Source organism: Copadichromis virginalis, linkage group LG5, assembly GCF_057382275.1.
Source record: "Copadichromis virginalis isolate Kocher_CV1m ecotype Utaka linkage group LG5, C_Virginalis_male_GT1.1, whole genome shotgun sequence".
NCBI lineage: Eukaryota > Metazoa > Chordata > Actinopteri > Cichliformes > Cichlidae > Copadichromis > Copadichromis virginalis.
This window is the reverse complement of record NC_140622.1, coordinates 31,034,492-31,049,318: the sequence shown is the minus strand read 5'-3', so window position 1 is coordinate 31,049,318 and position 14,827 is coordinate 31,034,492. Positions and strand designations below refer to the sequence as shown.

General features: G+C 41.0%; 1 protein-coding gene across 1 annotated transcript; it reads right to left on the bottom strand.

Annotated features, from left to right (window-relative positions):
- Positions 1–10,303: 10,303 nt before the first annotated feature.
- LOC146710058 (uncharacterized) lies at positions 10,304–12,064 on the bottom strand. Its single transcript, XM_085457302.1, has one exon. It carries the CDS (start codon positions 11,595–11,597, stop codon positions 10,917–10,919), a length of 681 nt encoding a protein of 226 aa, XP_085313428.1. The 5' UTR covers positions 11,598–12,064; the 3' UTR covers positions 10,304–10,916.
- Between the last annotated feature and the right edge of the window lie 2,763 nt (positions 12,065–14,827).

Genomic DNA, 14,827 nt, shown 5'->3' with positions numbered 1-14,827 from the left:
GTGTGTTGTTATAAGATCTTCATGAAGCTCATGAAAATCATTAAAGGTCCAACCAGCAGGGGGTGCTGTGTCCTTTATCTGCTGAAACAAGCCACATCCACATACCAGGGTTCATTTAGAAAATGGATGAAATAACAACACAGCAGCACAGCAACCAGCCAATCAGCACCAATTATTCTCACTACCACAGAAGCCCTCTTCTCTTCCTGTCTACCCAACATTGATCTTACTCTCTCAGTTTAATCTGTGTGTTTGTCTTACTCACGCTGGGAAGATAAAAAGCACATCCCCACAAAATGAATCATTAGTTTTAACTGTGAATATCTGGCTTAAGGTGGTTAGACTCAAAGAAATTAACATTAACAGCCTGAAATGACTGGGACAACTTTGTGTCTGCGTTTTTCTCTGTGAGTTTGAGAGGATTGTCAGCCCTGTGACACATTCACCATAGGCTAAAGAGAAGAAGCTTGAGCTCATGCTTCCAGAATAACAACTCACCCCTCCTCCCTCTAGCTCTCCTTCATCTGAGCTCTTCTGTGTGAGTGTGTTTGTACTTGCACAGCTATCTGTGTGAGGACCAAGCTGAGGTTTTAGGCTACGGGAGCCAGGACATTTTGAAAAGCAAAGACAAACTAGTAAGGGTTTGGCATTTAGTTAGGAGGGTGAGGTTATGTAGCATGAAGACTGGAACGAGGAGGAGCAGGTAGCCCAACTCTCCAACGTAAAATGAACACTTGAAGACATCTCTACACATTTGTTTCATCTTTACACATGCACAAATGTAGCAACAGTTGGTTTTAGGGAAGTAACTGTGCAGTGGTACTATTTAAATCAGTGTACAATGTTTCCCTAGAGCACCTCCTCTGTGGCAACCTCATAATGAGACTTCAAGAAGTTGCAGTAAACTTGTAACTCCCTGTAAAACCGCAATGCTGTTTTGAAATCTCTTGTTTATACACATGTTAAACCCATGAATGCCAGCAGTAAAACCTCTCAATGCACCAAAATGACATATATACAACATACCTTATGTGTAGAACTCAAAGCCTGGGGGTCAAATCTCACCTTGCTCACATTTAAATTGTATTCTCCAATGTAATTTGGGATTTGGATGATTTTATGTGTATTTAGAAAAACTTCTGGGGTTTCTATGTGAATATCCGTTATCAGCTTTTTTTAAACATTTCAAGTCACTGCAACCCTATTGACTACAGCTCGTCACTTTGATGAGCAACACAGTGAAAAATCACAATTTATAATTGCAATGATAGCAGTTTTACCTGACTTTTTAATATGGATTAATATCTTAACATTCACCAGGTCACTGGAAACTTGTTAGGATTAGTGTTGGATTGATTGTTGTTTGTTGCAGCCATCTGTGAAATAGACACGTTTTCAGAAACTAGGAGATGTGACCTTTCATAGGAAGTCTCATACACAAGTTTTTTCATTTGGGTGCTCCAAACATGGGTGGAGTCTAACCGTCTAAACTCTAACCCTACATGGGCTGCCGGTGATTTGACAATTACAGAGGTTAATGCTTAACAATAACTTTTCCCACCTCTCGGTGATTCTGCATAGACAAGTCATATCAATATGCATAATGTATTATTTCAGTTCATATCAAGTCAGTTTGATTTATATATCACCTCTAAAAAAAGGTGAGTGAAGAAGAAGTGTTATATAAGAAGCCCCCAGCAGCCTAAGCCTATTGCAGCATAACTAAGGGGGGGGGGGGGTTCCGGGTCACCTGATCCAGCCCTAACTATATGCTTTATAAAAAAGGAAAGTCTTAAGCCTAATCTTAAAAGTAGAGATAGTGTCTGTCCCCCGAATCCAAACTGGAAGCTGGTTCCACAGAAGAGGGGCCTGAAAACTGAAGGCTCTACTTTTAAATACTCCAGGAACAACAAGTAAGCCTGCTGTGTGAGAGCGAAGTGCTCTAATAGGGTGATATGGTACTACAAGGCCATTAAGATACGATGGGGCCTGATTATCTAAGACCTTATATGTGAGGATAAGGATTTTAAATTCAATTACAACCATATTAATCAAAACTTTACTACTATGGTAAATGGCCTGTATTTGTATAGCGCTTTACTAGTCCCTAAGGACCCCAAAGCGCTTTACACATCCAGTCACCCACCCATTCATACACACTGGTGATGGCAAGCTACATTGCAGCCACAGCCACCCTGGGGCGCACTGACAGAGGCGAGGATGCCGGACACTGGCGCCACCAGGCCCTCTGACCACCACCAGTAGGCAACGGGTGAAGTGTCTTGGCCAAGGACACAACAACCGAGACTGTCCAAGCCGGGGCTCGAACCGGCAACCTTCCGATTACAAGGCGAACTCCCAACTCTTGAGCCACGATCGCCGATACTATTATTCAGACATTTACTTTTGCGCACGATGGTTATGCACATTCAGCAGGCCATGCACCAAAAATTTCCCTTTCTGCTGTCTGAGTTGTTGAAACTTGATTTGGCATTCACATGAATGATCTTGTTTGGGAATTCCTTTTGTTCCAATTATTCCTGCCACCCAAGGAAAGCACCATTCCTTGAATCAACATCTTCATGACTGTTTCCATGAATATATAACTTTTTTCCCAGTATATACCATTTCACTTTGCAGTTCAAATTTGGAAACTAAAGCTTCTCTTTAAAAACACAAACTCACAACCTCGCTGGTAGTTTGGCATTGCTGTCAGGCAGTGTGTTTTTCTGTGTGCCGATTGGCTCTTGTGTGTGCACTCAGCAGGAAAGTCTCCACCTCCACAGCAGACTGCTGTACTTTTCCACTCCAAACTAAGGTTAACATCCAGCTCCATCCACTCCTCCTTCTTCTCCTCCCTCCTGAGATCCATCTATTCACAACACATACACCCCCTCCTCAACCACCCCCCACACAAACACATACACTGAGCTAATGGAGGTTTCTTCCAGGGCGTTTGGTATGAAAACCAACCGCAATGACTGAGGTTATTTTCTGATTGGTTAAAAGTTTTGGTAGAGGAAAAAAAAGACAGCTCATTTTGTTTTTCTGGCAGAGGTTGTGAAACGTGACAGTGATTTCATCTTCAGCATTAGTATCAGTTTAAACCTCAGAGAAAAAACCTACAAAGATCACATTTTCCATCTGGATTTACCCTTTACCCTGTTTTTTTCAGAAAGTTTCAAAACAGCATTAGAGATCCTTGTTTTCTCTAATAGAGTGGTTTTAAATGTTGGCTATCAATCTTAGATTAGAAGGAGCTGAGAAAGCTGGACAAGAGTTAAACAACACAAAAGAAGTCCCAAAGAATAAACACGTCCTGTTGTATTACTGCAGGTTTTAGACTGTGTGTGAGTAAACCATGGTTGTGATAACATGGTGCCTTTTATAACAAGAGACTGATAATTATTATAAGTTCTGTTTTTTAAATTTGATAGTAGAGAGAGAGAAAAGAAACAAAAGGAAGCGAGAACGTGATGAATGCTTGTTTTTTTTTTTTTTTTAGTCTTTCTGTCCATGCAGTCAGAGGTGTCTCCAGGATTTTTTCAATAGGATGACATCAGGGAAACAATGACAAGGTGCTACCCCACATACAGCTTAGAAAGGAAGTGAGAAGACATTATTAACTAAGTGAAGTGCTTAGACCCTTCACTTACTGAAAGTCAGACGTTTTGGCATCAAAAGGTTCTGGATGCACATAAAGTAAGTAGGTAGTCATAATGCAGACAAGCATAAAGTACATTAGTATCATATTAGATCCTAATTATTGATTCATTAATATCAATTTCATATTACAACTGGAGATGATTTTAATTACTTTTACACTGCTGAGTAGCTTTATTGAAGTAACTAAAGCTTTAAAAATATGACGTAAGGAGTACAAAGTACAATATTTGGATCCAGAACATAGTGGAGAAGCAGGAGAAAGTAGAATAGCATACAAAGACCTAAATAAAGGACACTGAAGACTCTATTTTAACTTCTCTGGTTCTACTCATGGCGTTAAAAGAAAAATGATATTTTGGGGAAATCGTTAAGACTAAGACAGAGGAAAAAAAATACAACCTTGACACAGACAAAATGGTAAGAAAAGTTGCGGCGAAAAATGGTGTCCACTCTATTAATGTAATCAAGAGGACCAAAATGCAGTAAAGCCAGCCCAACGTTCTTTTAGGATAAGCTGTGTTTATTCTCAAGAATTGTTTTATATATTTTACATATGTGTACAAAATGTTGAGGAATGATATTCAGTGGCTTGCTGTTTTCTGGCTGTGACTTCTTACCATTTATGGTATGATACACTATTATAGTTATTATGAATTGTACTTTATACTTTATACACTTCATATATTTAGTATATATGTTTAGATAGGTGATTGTTCATTGTCACATGGACTGAAATATTGTGGTATGTTTACCTCTAAATCCTTATGGTTCAATTAAAAACTGCATCCACGTGACCCGACATGAACTGGCTCCAAACTTATTTTTGCACCAAACTTCACGTCTTAACTTTTACTTTAAAAAATTTCAGAAAACTGGACAATTTGAAGACAAAAGAAGTGTCAGGCCAAAAGAAACCAACGTATGTACAGAGGACGTCAGAGAGAGGTACAACACTGTCTACAGCCCTGTGAAACGTGGTTTGGAGCTGCATTTCAGCCACGGTTGTTGGGGATCATGTTGGAAAGCATGTTTTTGGCAACAGCTTCATTTTCCAGCATAAACTATTCCTGAAAAATACTTAAAGAAATTCCAAAAAAGGCTGTTTTTCCTTTTCCATTTATGTTTGTAGATGTTTCAACAAATCTGTTTCAATAAATGAGGGGTAGCCCAAGACTTTTACCCAGTACTGCACATGTACTACCCATGTAGCTCTCACATTAATACACTCAACAAAAATATAAACGCAACACCTTTGTTACTGCTCCCATTCCCCATGGGATGGACGTAGAGACCTAAAATTCATTCCAGATACACAATATAACCATCCCTCCCAAACAGTGGTCACAAATCAGCCCAAATGTGTGGTAGTGGGCACATCTGCCATATTGAGATAATCCATCCCACCTCACAGGTGTGCCACATCAGGATGCTGATCTGACATCATGAGTAGTGCACAGGTGTACCTCAGACTGCCCACAACAAAAGGCCACCCTGGAATGTGCAGTTTTTTGCGCTAATGGGGGTCTGGGGACCCAGAACCGGTCAGTATCTGGTGTGACCACCATTTGCCTCATGCAGTGCAACACATCGTCGCATGGAGTCTATCAGATTGTCAATTGTGGCCTGTGGAATGTTGGTCCACTCCACTTCAATGGCTGTGCGAGGTTGTTGGATATTCGTGGGAACTGGTACACGCTGTCGTATACGCCGGTCAAGCACATCCCGAACATGCTCAATGGGTGACATGTCCGGTGAGTGTGCTGGCCATGCAAGAACTGGGACATTCTCAGCTGCCATCTGCCCTGAACAATGTGAACCATGATTCATCCGTGAAGCGCACACCTCTCCAACGTGCCAGACGCCATCGAATGTGAGCATTTGCCCACACAAGTCTGTTACGGCGACGAGCTGGAGTCAGGTCAAGACCCCGATGAGGACGACGGGCATGCAGTTGAGCGTCCCTGAGACGGTTTCTGACAGTTTGTGCAGAAATTGTTTGGTTGTGCAAACCAATTGTTCCAGCAGCTGTCTGGGTGGCTGGTCTCAGACGATCTTGGAGGTGAACCTGCTGGATGTGGAGGTCCTGGGCTGGTGTGGTTACACGAGGTCTGCGGTTGTGAGGCCGGTTGGATGTTCTGCCATATTCTCTGAAACGCCTGTGGAGACGGCAATATGGCAGATGTGCCCACTACCACACATTTGGACTGATTTGTGACCACTGTTTGGGAGGGATGGTTATATTGTGTATCTGGAATGAATTTTAGGTCTCTACGTCCATCCCATGGGGAATGGGAGCAGTAACAAAGGTGTTGCATTTATATTTTTGTTGAGTGTACAACAGGGTGTAAAAGTAGAATTTATGGCAGAGCTGCTGCACTGTATTGCATTAGTCTGGAGTGCTGTTGTTAAATAACTATTTCATAAGGGACTGTTGTAATTGTCTGTGTAGATTCTCAGTCATCCAGATTGTGTTAGTCTTGACAGCTTGAAAAAAAGCAACTGGACTTCTAAGTATATGGCAGCATTAGGTACATTATAGAGTAGAAATATATCCCGAACTACAACTTTAACCTCTCATTTCCTTTTATTTCTACATTATACAGTAATTGCTTAGTACCAAAAGGCTCTAGATAATACTGAGTGAAAGAGTTTTAACATGTAGTCATTTAGGAAGCCGAAAATGTGGAAACAGCAGATTAATCCCAGTGGTTTTAAGGTGGATACTCTTACATGGTTTTGTATAGCTCATCTAGTTCTGCTCTATTCAAATGCTTCATTTGCAGATTTGTTATATGATCATCACTGAGTCACTTGAACAATTGAGCACTATCCCCGACTCTTGTACAAATCTTCTTCATTCACACACAATGACATGATTCAGGACTATAAAAGAGAGAAGGGGATCATTCACAGTGTTAAACTTTATCCAGACACACAGCATGTAGCCTCTGCTATTTCAGGAATACCTGCAGGGCATGTGTGTTTATGTATGTAGGAGTGTCAGTGATCTTTCCAACCGTCGTTCATACTGTAACTCTGTCTGTACTTGTTGTTGGATGACTGCCCTTTCACCACAACAGTTCATGGTTCTCAATATCTGACAAGTGTTGTTGTCTGTTAAGTTCCACTATGAAACTTAAAACTGAGAACATTTTCAAACACGGTGTTCGCTTTTCTCAGCTAAAGAGCTGGTGCAGTTTGGCAGTAAAGCCCTGGCATTAGTGTCAAAGCAAGATAAGGTTTAATGAAAATTTGAGTTGAGAAATGAAGTGCGTCAGCAAGCGTTCTTACAAGTGTCGACAGATCCATGTGTTTGTACGTGTCAGCAGATTAGCATCGGTACAGCTAGCAGTAGAAGTGTTTGCAGCGTAATGATCTACTTTTTGTAATTTGCCACAGCACAACTTTCTGTGGCCTGTGTGTGTGTTTGTGTATGTGTGCGTTGGTGTGTAACTGTTCACATTTGCTTCCTGTTTGGCTATGTAAGCCAACCAATCAGAGTAAGCATTGCACAACAAGAAGTCATGTTAGGGTAAAAGTTGCTGCTGGCTGATAGCAACAGGAGCTGAAGGTACAATAGAGACATTACATTCAAAGCAGGCTGTGACCTTCCACTGTAACCCTGAGCAAGGCACTGAACAACCTGTGTGCGATAAGATAACACACATGCAAGTCGATTTGACTGCGTTTGTGCTCTTGGTTAACACAATCCCCAGTGTTAATTCTGTGCATGTCAGCTGATCTGCAGGTCAAAGGTCAGACTGAGATGGTTAAACTAAAAAAACTTCTAAATACTCGAAAACTTCCACTCTGTACATTTCAGGGAGCTTTTTAGTGACAGATGAGTCCTTCTGGAGCTGCAGAACAAAAATGGATTTCTCAGGGTAAATATGTCTTCATGTTAAATAATCTCGTCTTAAAACAAGTTCCTTTTTTTGTGTTTTGTTTATAGTTTTTAGAATCACGTGCGAACTGGAGCCTTTCCCAGCTGACACAGGGTGAGAGGTTGGATACACACTGGACACCCGCCAGTGTCTGTCTTTCATTAATCCATATTATGAAATCTGCAGCAAAACTCAAAAAGCTTTACGCAAAAGCCTCATTAAAATGGAACGATTCTACATTGGAAAAGTCAAGAAGATAAAATATACCATACAAAACATAACAGACTGAAAAAAATATCAACAAAAAAGGGCTTGGGGAGCCCTTTTTTTCAGGATGCAGAGGCTATTGCATATGTAAGCTTTAAGAACAATAATAAAAAGCCCTTGACCCCTCTCATAGCTCTGTTCTAGTCTGGCTGGGAATGGAAAGTTTGGTACTTTACAGTCTACAGCTTATAATGTTTTGTAATCTCTTGTGTTTCATCTTGAGGATCTGTCTCATAGGTCCTCAGATTGGAAATGTAGCAGCTTTACTATTAAATGCATTTATAATATAGCTTTATGTTGCTTATTCATTGCATATTTCTGAATCATCATCCTTTATGTATTTTTATGCACTCCTTTTCATCTTCAGTCAGAATGAATCCACGTTAGAGGAGGTTGAAAGTGGAGCTAATATAACTATTTGTCTTAAAAGACCCAAAGAAAAATAACTACATACTGAATAAGTTAAACAGGGGCCACAATTAGCCTTAAGTAGTCTTCACTATTCAGTTTAATAACTAATTAAATCCAGTTATGACACAGAAAAGGTAAGCACACAGCTAGGTTATCCCAGCTGGCACCTGATCTGCAGACATCACTGCATTCCCAAGTTCTCCAAACCATTGACGTAGGGAAGGTGACAAGTGACGAGACACCAGACCGGCTTCCCTGACATTTCAGAAGATAAGTATAGGTTCCAGAAAGCTGCATGCGTAAACCAGGAGGTCATTTAATGTAGGAGAAAAGTCTTGTTCACGCAATCTGTGCCTCTATTCTTGAAATTAACACCATAATAACATCCGTAATGTAATACATGTTAATGAGTGATTACTCATTAACATGTATTACATTACAGATGTTAATTTCAAGAATCACATTTTTAAGGATAAGACTCTTAAATGGAAATACTTGGTTGTAGATTCTGTCTCTTCCTGCTTCTCACTGAAAAACTTCAATATAATATCTGCCTACTCTCTATCTCATTTAAAATAAATAGACAAAAAAAAACAAGAAGTTGAAGCATTTGGACCTTTCTATTTTTATATGCTGTCTAGTGTATCGTGTTCACCTTTTCTGTAGTTGCTTCTCACTCTCTTTGAAGAGCAGAATATTGCTCTGTACAAATAAGAGTGAAGAATCTGCCTGCTCCTCGCAGTTTGACCTGTTACCATTATTAGTTTATGGCACAGAAAGAGGCTTATACTTTCCTGGCTGTGCTGTGTGGGTGTGATCAGCTCCCTTCACTTCAAATAATCCACTTTAACGGATCTATAAACAGGAACACGCCGATTCTCCCTCCTTCCCGCTTCATTCCTGGTCTGTAAAATTCAAAAGTGGCCTTTATATGGGAAATGTGAAAAGTAAATTTTGGTATGGACTTAAACAGCAATGTGCACACACGCTTTTAAAATCAGGATCTTTAATTTGGTTCCTATACACATCAGATCATTATGAAGACTAACTCTTGATAGAAAGAACCAGTTGAACTGACTCTACCAGCTGAGGTGGGGTCTGGTCAAAAAGGGACCTGATCTACAATTCTCTCAGGTCTGGGAGCAGCCTAACCCTAACCCCGAGGCAGGAGAGAGCAAAAAAGGTGAAGTAAAATTCAATAAATAAAGAATGCTGTGATCCAGGACCCGACACGTTCTGTGATGCCCCTCCCACTTCGATGTCCCCGGGGCCCCGTCTGTGTGTGCTTTCTTACTTTTAGTTGCGTCTCTCTCCAACAAACACAACACCCACCCAAACACACCCACCCAAATCAACATTCACCCTCACAGTGGAAGAAAACATGAATATAGTAATGTTGCTGTTTTCTTTTTCTCTTTTCCTGTGTCATCTACAAATTTCTGAGCATTATTGAAAAAATGTGCTGTCATTTAGTGACTTATTTTTCCTTTTGTATGGGGGTAAAAATAATCTGCAGAACTTAGATGTCCTGTTGCTCTGTGAACATTCAGAAAGTGCAATTGTTTGTTAGACAACATCTCTAAATGTGATTCTATCTACTGACTTCTGTCAACATGGCAGATTTTATCTTCAACTCTTACATGCTGTCAAACTTTGGTTAGAAATTCATGTGTAATGCAATGAAAACGCATTTGAACTCTTGAAAACAAATGCTGGAGAGATGTGTGTGCATTTAGCACCTTGTTTTATGATGTGTTAATAAATTTGCCTGCAGCTGTATGTCACTGTTGCACTAAGAACTTGATTTTGGGGTATTTATACGGGATTTTATAATGTTTTCTTTAATTTGTGACAAATGTGTCTCATGTCCTGTTTAAATGGTTTGAATGCTTGTGATGCAGATTTCATGAATTTATTTCATTCACCAATCTCTCTTCCTCGCTCACACAGTCTCATGTGAACTCTTACAACAAATCTGACCATTTATTTTACAGGGTCTTATTCGAGCTGTCCTAATGACACAGTGACACACTGCCTCTACAGGCTCTTAGCATTCATAAAAACAATCAGCCCGCTTTATATTATTCAGATATTTATTGGGTTTTTGTTTTATTCTTTACAGCCAAATGCTTTTGTCACAGACAATGTTCATCAGCCAATCACCTCAAGCCTAATCCAGTCAGCTCGAAGCCGATTGGCTGTTTGGGTTCACTCCCACCATCCAGCCCATTTCCTTTTGTGTATAACAACAATAATAGAAAGGAAGCACTTTACAGCACCCAGACACACGGTACATAACCACACATTAACCAGTCAACAACAGGAAAAAATAAACCGTCTTAACTCAATTTAAGACAGGAATCCGCAAAAGTTACGTTTTAAACCTGGAAGAATACCAGCGGAGTGAGACAATTTAACCTATTGTGAGTGCGGTTCTCAAAAATACAAAGAGGCAGTGCTTTGCAGGAATGATTGAAAAAAAAATTACACTCAGTTTAAAAAAAAGTTAATTTCTGCTGGAAACCAGTTGAATCATTCCATCCTGCAAGCAAATTCTCCAGATGTTAAGGCTGCCTGTCGTTAAAAAAGAAGAAGAAAGGAGACTTTTCTTTCTGTGAACATAAAGCAGGACAAACCTGAGCAGGTTCAGTCTTGGTGAAAACAAAATGTCCGCCTGAAAGTTTCCCTTCAGGGTGTCAGGATGTCATAGAACTCAACAAAGTCCTTCTGCATGAAATTCTGGCTCTGCATAAGGTCGTCTTCAGAGGGGAAATATTGCATGCTCTCCTCTTGGAGACGCAGACTGCTTTCATGCAGAAGCAAGCTGCCCTCGTGCATGCACAGAGGGTCCTCGTGCAGTACCACAAACGGTCCCGGAGGCGATGTTGAGCCGTATGGGTTGGGACTGTCCAAGAGGGCTCCTCTGGCATTCTCCAGGACGCCCAGGTATGAGTCCATGTCCGTCAGCTCCATGTCGCTGTCGGAGCTGCAGCCGCTATCGCTCCCCACTGAGTCACAGCGCATGTGCAGCATCTCGTACTTCTCATGCATCAAAAACTGGTTGGTGTTCTTGGGGGCCTGCATCCCCCTCACCCTCTTCCCCTTCACGTTGACGGGACGAAGGGACAGCGCCGGCTTCTGGTGGTGTCGGGGATGATGATGGTGGTGGTGATGTTGATGATGGTGATAGTGGTGGTGGTTGCGCCCTTTCGGCCACCCTCCTCTGCTCATCCTCCGCCCCTGCAGGCGCCCCCTGCAGCTCTTGGACCAGCCGTGCTTCTTGCGGCCGTCCCTCTGCAGAGCCTCGTTCCCGTCCTGCAGCAGCTTGGGGTGTTCGCAGATACTCCTGCACATCTTCTCTGAGAGCATTTCCTTGTTTCCTTTCTTGATGTCGCCTCTCAGCTACACCTCCTTCACATCCTCCTCCTCACTCGGTTGCTCACTCAACAACAACAATGCGAGGATCGTTTCTCGATGTGTGGCTCAGATCACAAATGACCCTAGTCTACCTTTTGACTATTTTTTCACTTTTTTTCTTGACCTCTGGCTTCGGCTGGTGCATAGCCTCCTCTGCCTCCCCTTGCAGCAGCAGCTTGTCTGCTCGCTTGGCTCTCTGTAACGCCCTTCTCTGTCTCTCTAATGTCTCTTTTTTTCACCCCTTTCTGAAAGTGAAATCAGCTCCTTGCAGCTCTGATTAGTGAACTGAAGTGAGCGGGGTAATAGTTTTGAGAGTCGTCTCGCTGATTTTAAGGTGTTTTTTCTCTGAGTTAAGTCTGTAGCAACATCAAACTGAGCGCTTACCATCACTGACTGTGGAGCTGCCGTCTTCTCGGTGTTGTTATAAGGAGCTGGAAGATTTCATTTGCGTAGAAGGAGGCGGGGGGAGATGTCATTTCACGCGTCTCCGTTTCCCATTTGAAACATTGTAATATGACATATGTTGTCGGTCATTTATTCTAAACCTCAATGTAAAGTACCTAAATACCGATATGAAGCTACTGTAGCTATGTTAAAAAGATGTGGTGTGACACACAGAAAGCATCCTCCCCGCCGAGTGATGGTTCAGTCCGCCTTAGTTTTGGCAGTTGAAATCTGATGCCCAGCTGCTGCTGTTCCTTCTCCCCCGCCCCCTCTCCATGGAAAGACAGTGGTCACGTACAGCAACAACAATCGGAGCGGACTGGAGTAGTCACCGTAGCAGTCTGACAGCCGTTATTTACGGCCTTGTACATGGACCATGCCCACAACAGTTCAGAGTATCACAGCATTACCGAAAGATCCGTCCGAGGACAGCAGTTTTCTATATAAACCACTGTAATTAATGGTAGCGAATAACTTTGTACGTATTCATTTGTGCTCTAAAATGGCTTCCTCGAAGAGAGCACACCAGTCTCACCACTTCGGTTCAAACCAGAGGTGTCAAACTTGGGGCTGACTGGGCCAACTGGGTTTCATTAATTCCCACAAATTTTCAATAAAGTTCATTTATTATTTAATTCTAGATCTAGGGTAGAACTTGTCTGTCCTTTCTTTTCCTGGGATCTGAAAATGATTGTGGAAAAACTGAGGAACAGGCTTGTTTTTCTTAACATGCTCCAAGGTACTCATTATCAGTCTTGTAAATGGGTAACTTATTCAAAATAATTAAGGATAATCTATGCAAGCTAGTTAGACAGCCTGGTTTAGATTGACAGCTTTGAAGAGGTTAAATAACAACTTTTAAGGTGGTCATATACTCCAAGTGTTGCTTTGCTCTGCACTTCTAAAGTAGATAAAGTTATGCCATAAACCCCTGCTTAACTTTAAAGGCTTTGACTAGATTAAAATAAAATGCACTGAGTAGGAGATGCTCTGTATCTCTTTGTACATGTGTATAGTTACAATGAAAAGGCATTCGTCTTCTTTTTCTTCAAATTCTGCACAGACTTTTACTTGCTTTTTTCGATCAACTCACCTTTTTAAAATATTTAGCGTCAACATGAGGTTGAGGTTGAAATCTGTTATTTTATCGTAATATGTCAACAACTACTGCAGGATAGGGTTGAAGAGACATTTTAAAACACTTTTTAAACACAGGATATACTGTTCGAACTGCAAGAACCTTGGTAATAATTTGATATCCAGCGCCATCATCTGGTCCAACATGTTCAAACACAAGCAAAAGTAACGGGTGCAAATACACGTGCAAACGGAGCGTACAACGTGTACTCCCTCTACCAGTGTGTTTCTAGTACAGCAGTTTAGGCCTTTATTTAAATTTAGTGAAATGTCTAGTAAGAATAAAAAATATACATATCCTTATCTGAAGTCTTGCTCAAAAACAAAACAAAACTTCAAAACTGTATGTTTTTTGTTTTTAAATTAGTTTTCCTGGTTATTGTTACTTTTGGTGTCTTTGAGTGTGTGTATGTCCTTCTTCTGTTAATTGTCTTAAACAGATCATGTAACAGTGGAATTGCCAGCACTGCTGAATGAACACTTGTGTATTGTATATATTCCACATCTTGGGAATATTTGTGCAAATAATTAATAACAGATTGTGTTAAAATGCTGTTCCGGAAATGATGGCCTGTCTTCCTAGAAAATGAAGAAGGTAAGCAAGGTAAAGATTACTGTCATTGTGAGCATGCCAACCTGTGAAAGGGCTGCTAAGTGACGTTTTAGATTTGTCATCTAATCAGAAGAAGAAAGGATGGATTTCATCTTTAGTGTTGACTGAAAAAAATAAGGAGCCCTTTAGAGTTGAATTCCTTTTTCATTCATTTTTTCACCACAGGCTCTCCAGTTCAAAATATGTGTATTTAATTCAATTTTAGTCAACAAATCAAACACAATGGAGGACCACATCAAGCCTGCAAATATGCTACAGCACAGTGACCCCTTGTGACCGTTAAATGGAGTGGCTTAAAACCAACTAAGGAAATTAGGCTTATCTTTAATGTAAGCTGTAGCTTTAATGTAACCCATCCAAGAAAATAAATGGAGATGTGTAGCAGAGAGTGTAGCAGACTTTTTTTTAACAAGATTGTTTAACACACCCCAGAGCCGTAGAAACTACACAGGGATAAAGCTGCTGAGCCATACCATGAATACGTGGGGACGAGCTGTTTAAGCTAGGTTAGGTTAGAGTGACTAGAATGGACAGGATTAGAAATGAGTACCACAGAGGGACAGCTCAGGTTGAGCAGTTTGGAGATAAAGTTAGAGAGACGAGGCTGAGATTATGTGCATAGGAGGGATAGTGAATATACTGGACAAAGGATGTTGAAGATGGAGCTGCAGGCATGTGGAAAACAGAAAGACTACAGAGGAGATTCATGTGAAGGAGCCCATGCCGACGGCTGGTGTGGCAGAGGAGGGTGATGGGGATAGGGTGTGTCAAATAATTCGCTGTGGGGAAACCTGAAGGGAGCAGCTGAAACACGAATCGGGGTGATCAGTTCACCAAACAAGGCGTGGCTATAGTAATGACACATGCTCATCTCCATATTTTAATATAACATCATTTATTTATTTATTTATTTATTTATTTATTTATTTTCAAGAATCAAGAAAAGAAAAAAGCAAACTTTTTTTTAAAGGTGACTGTAACTAAACAA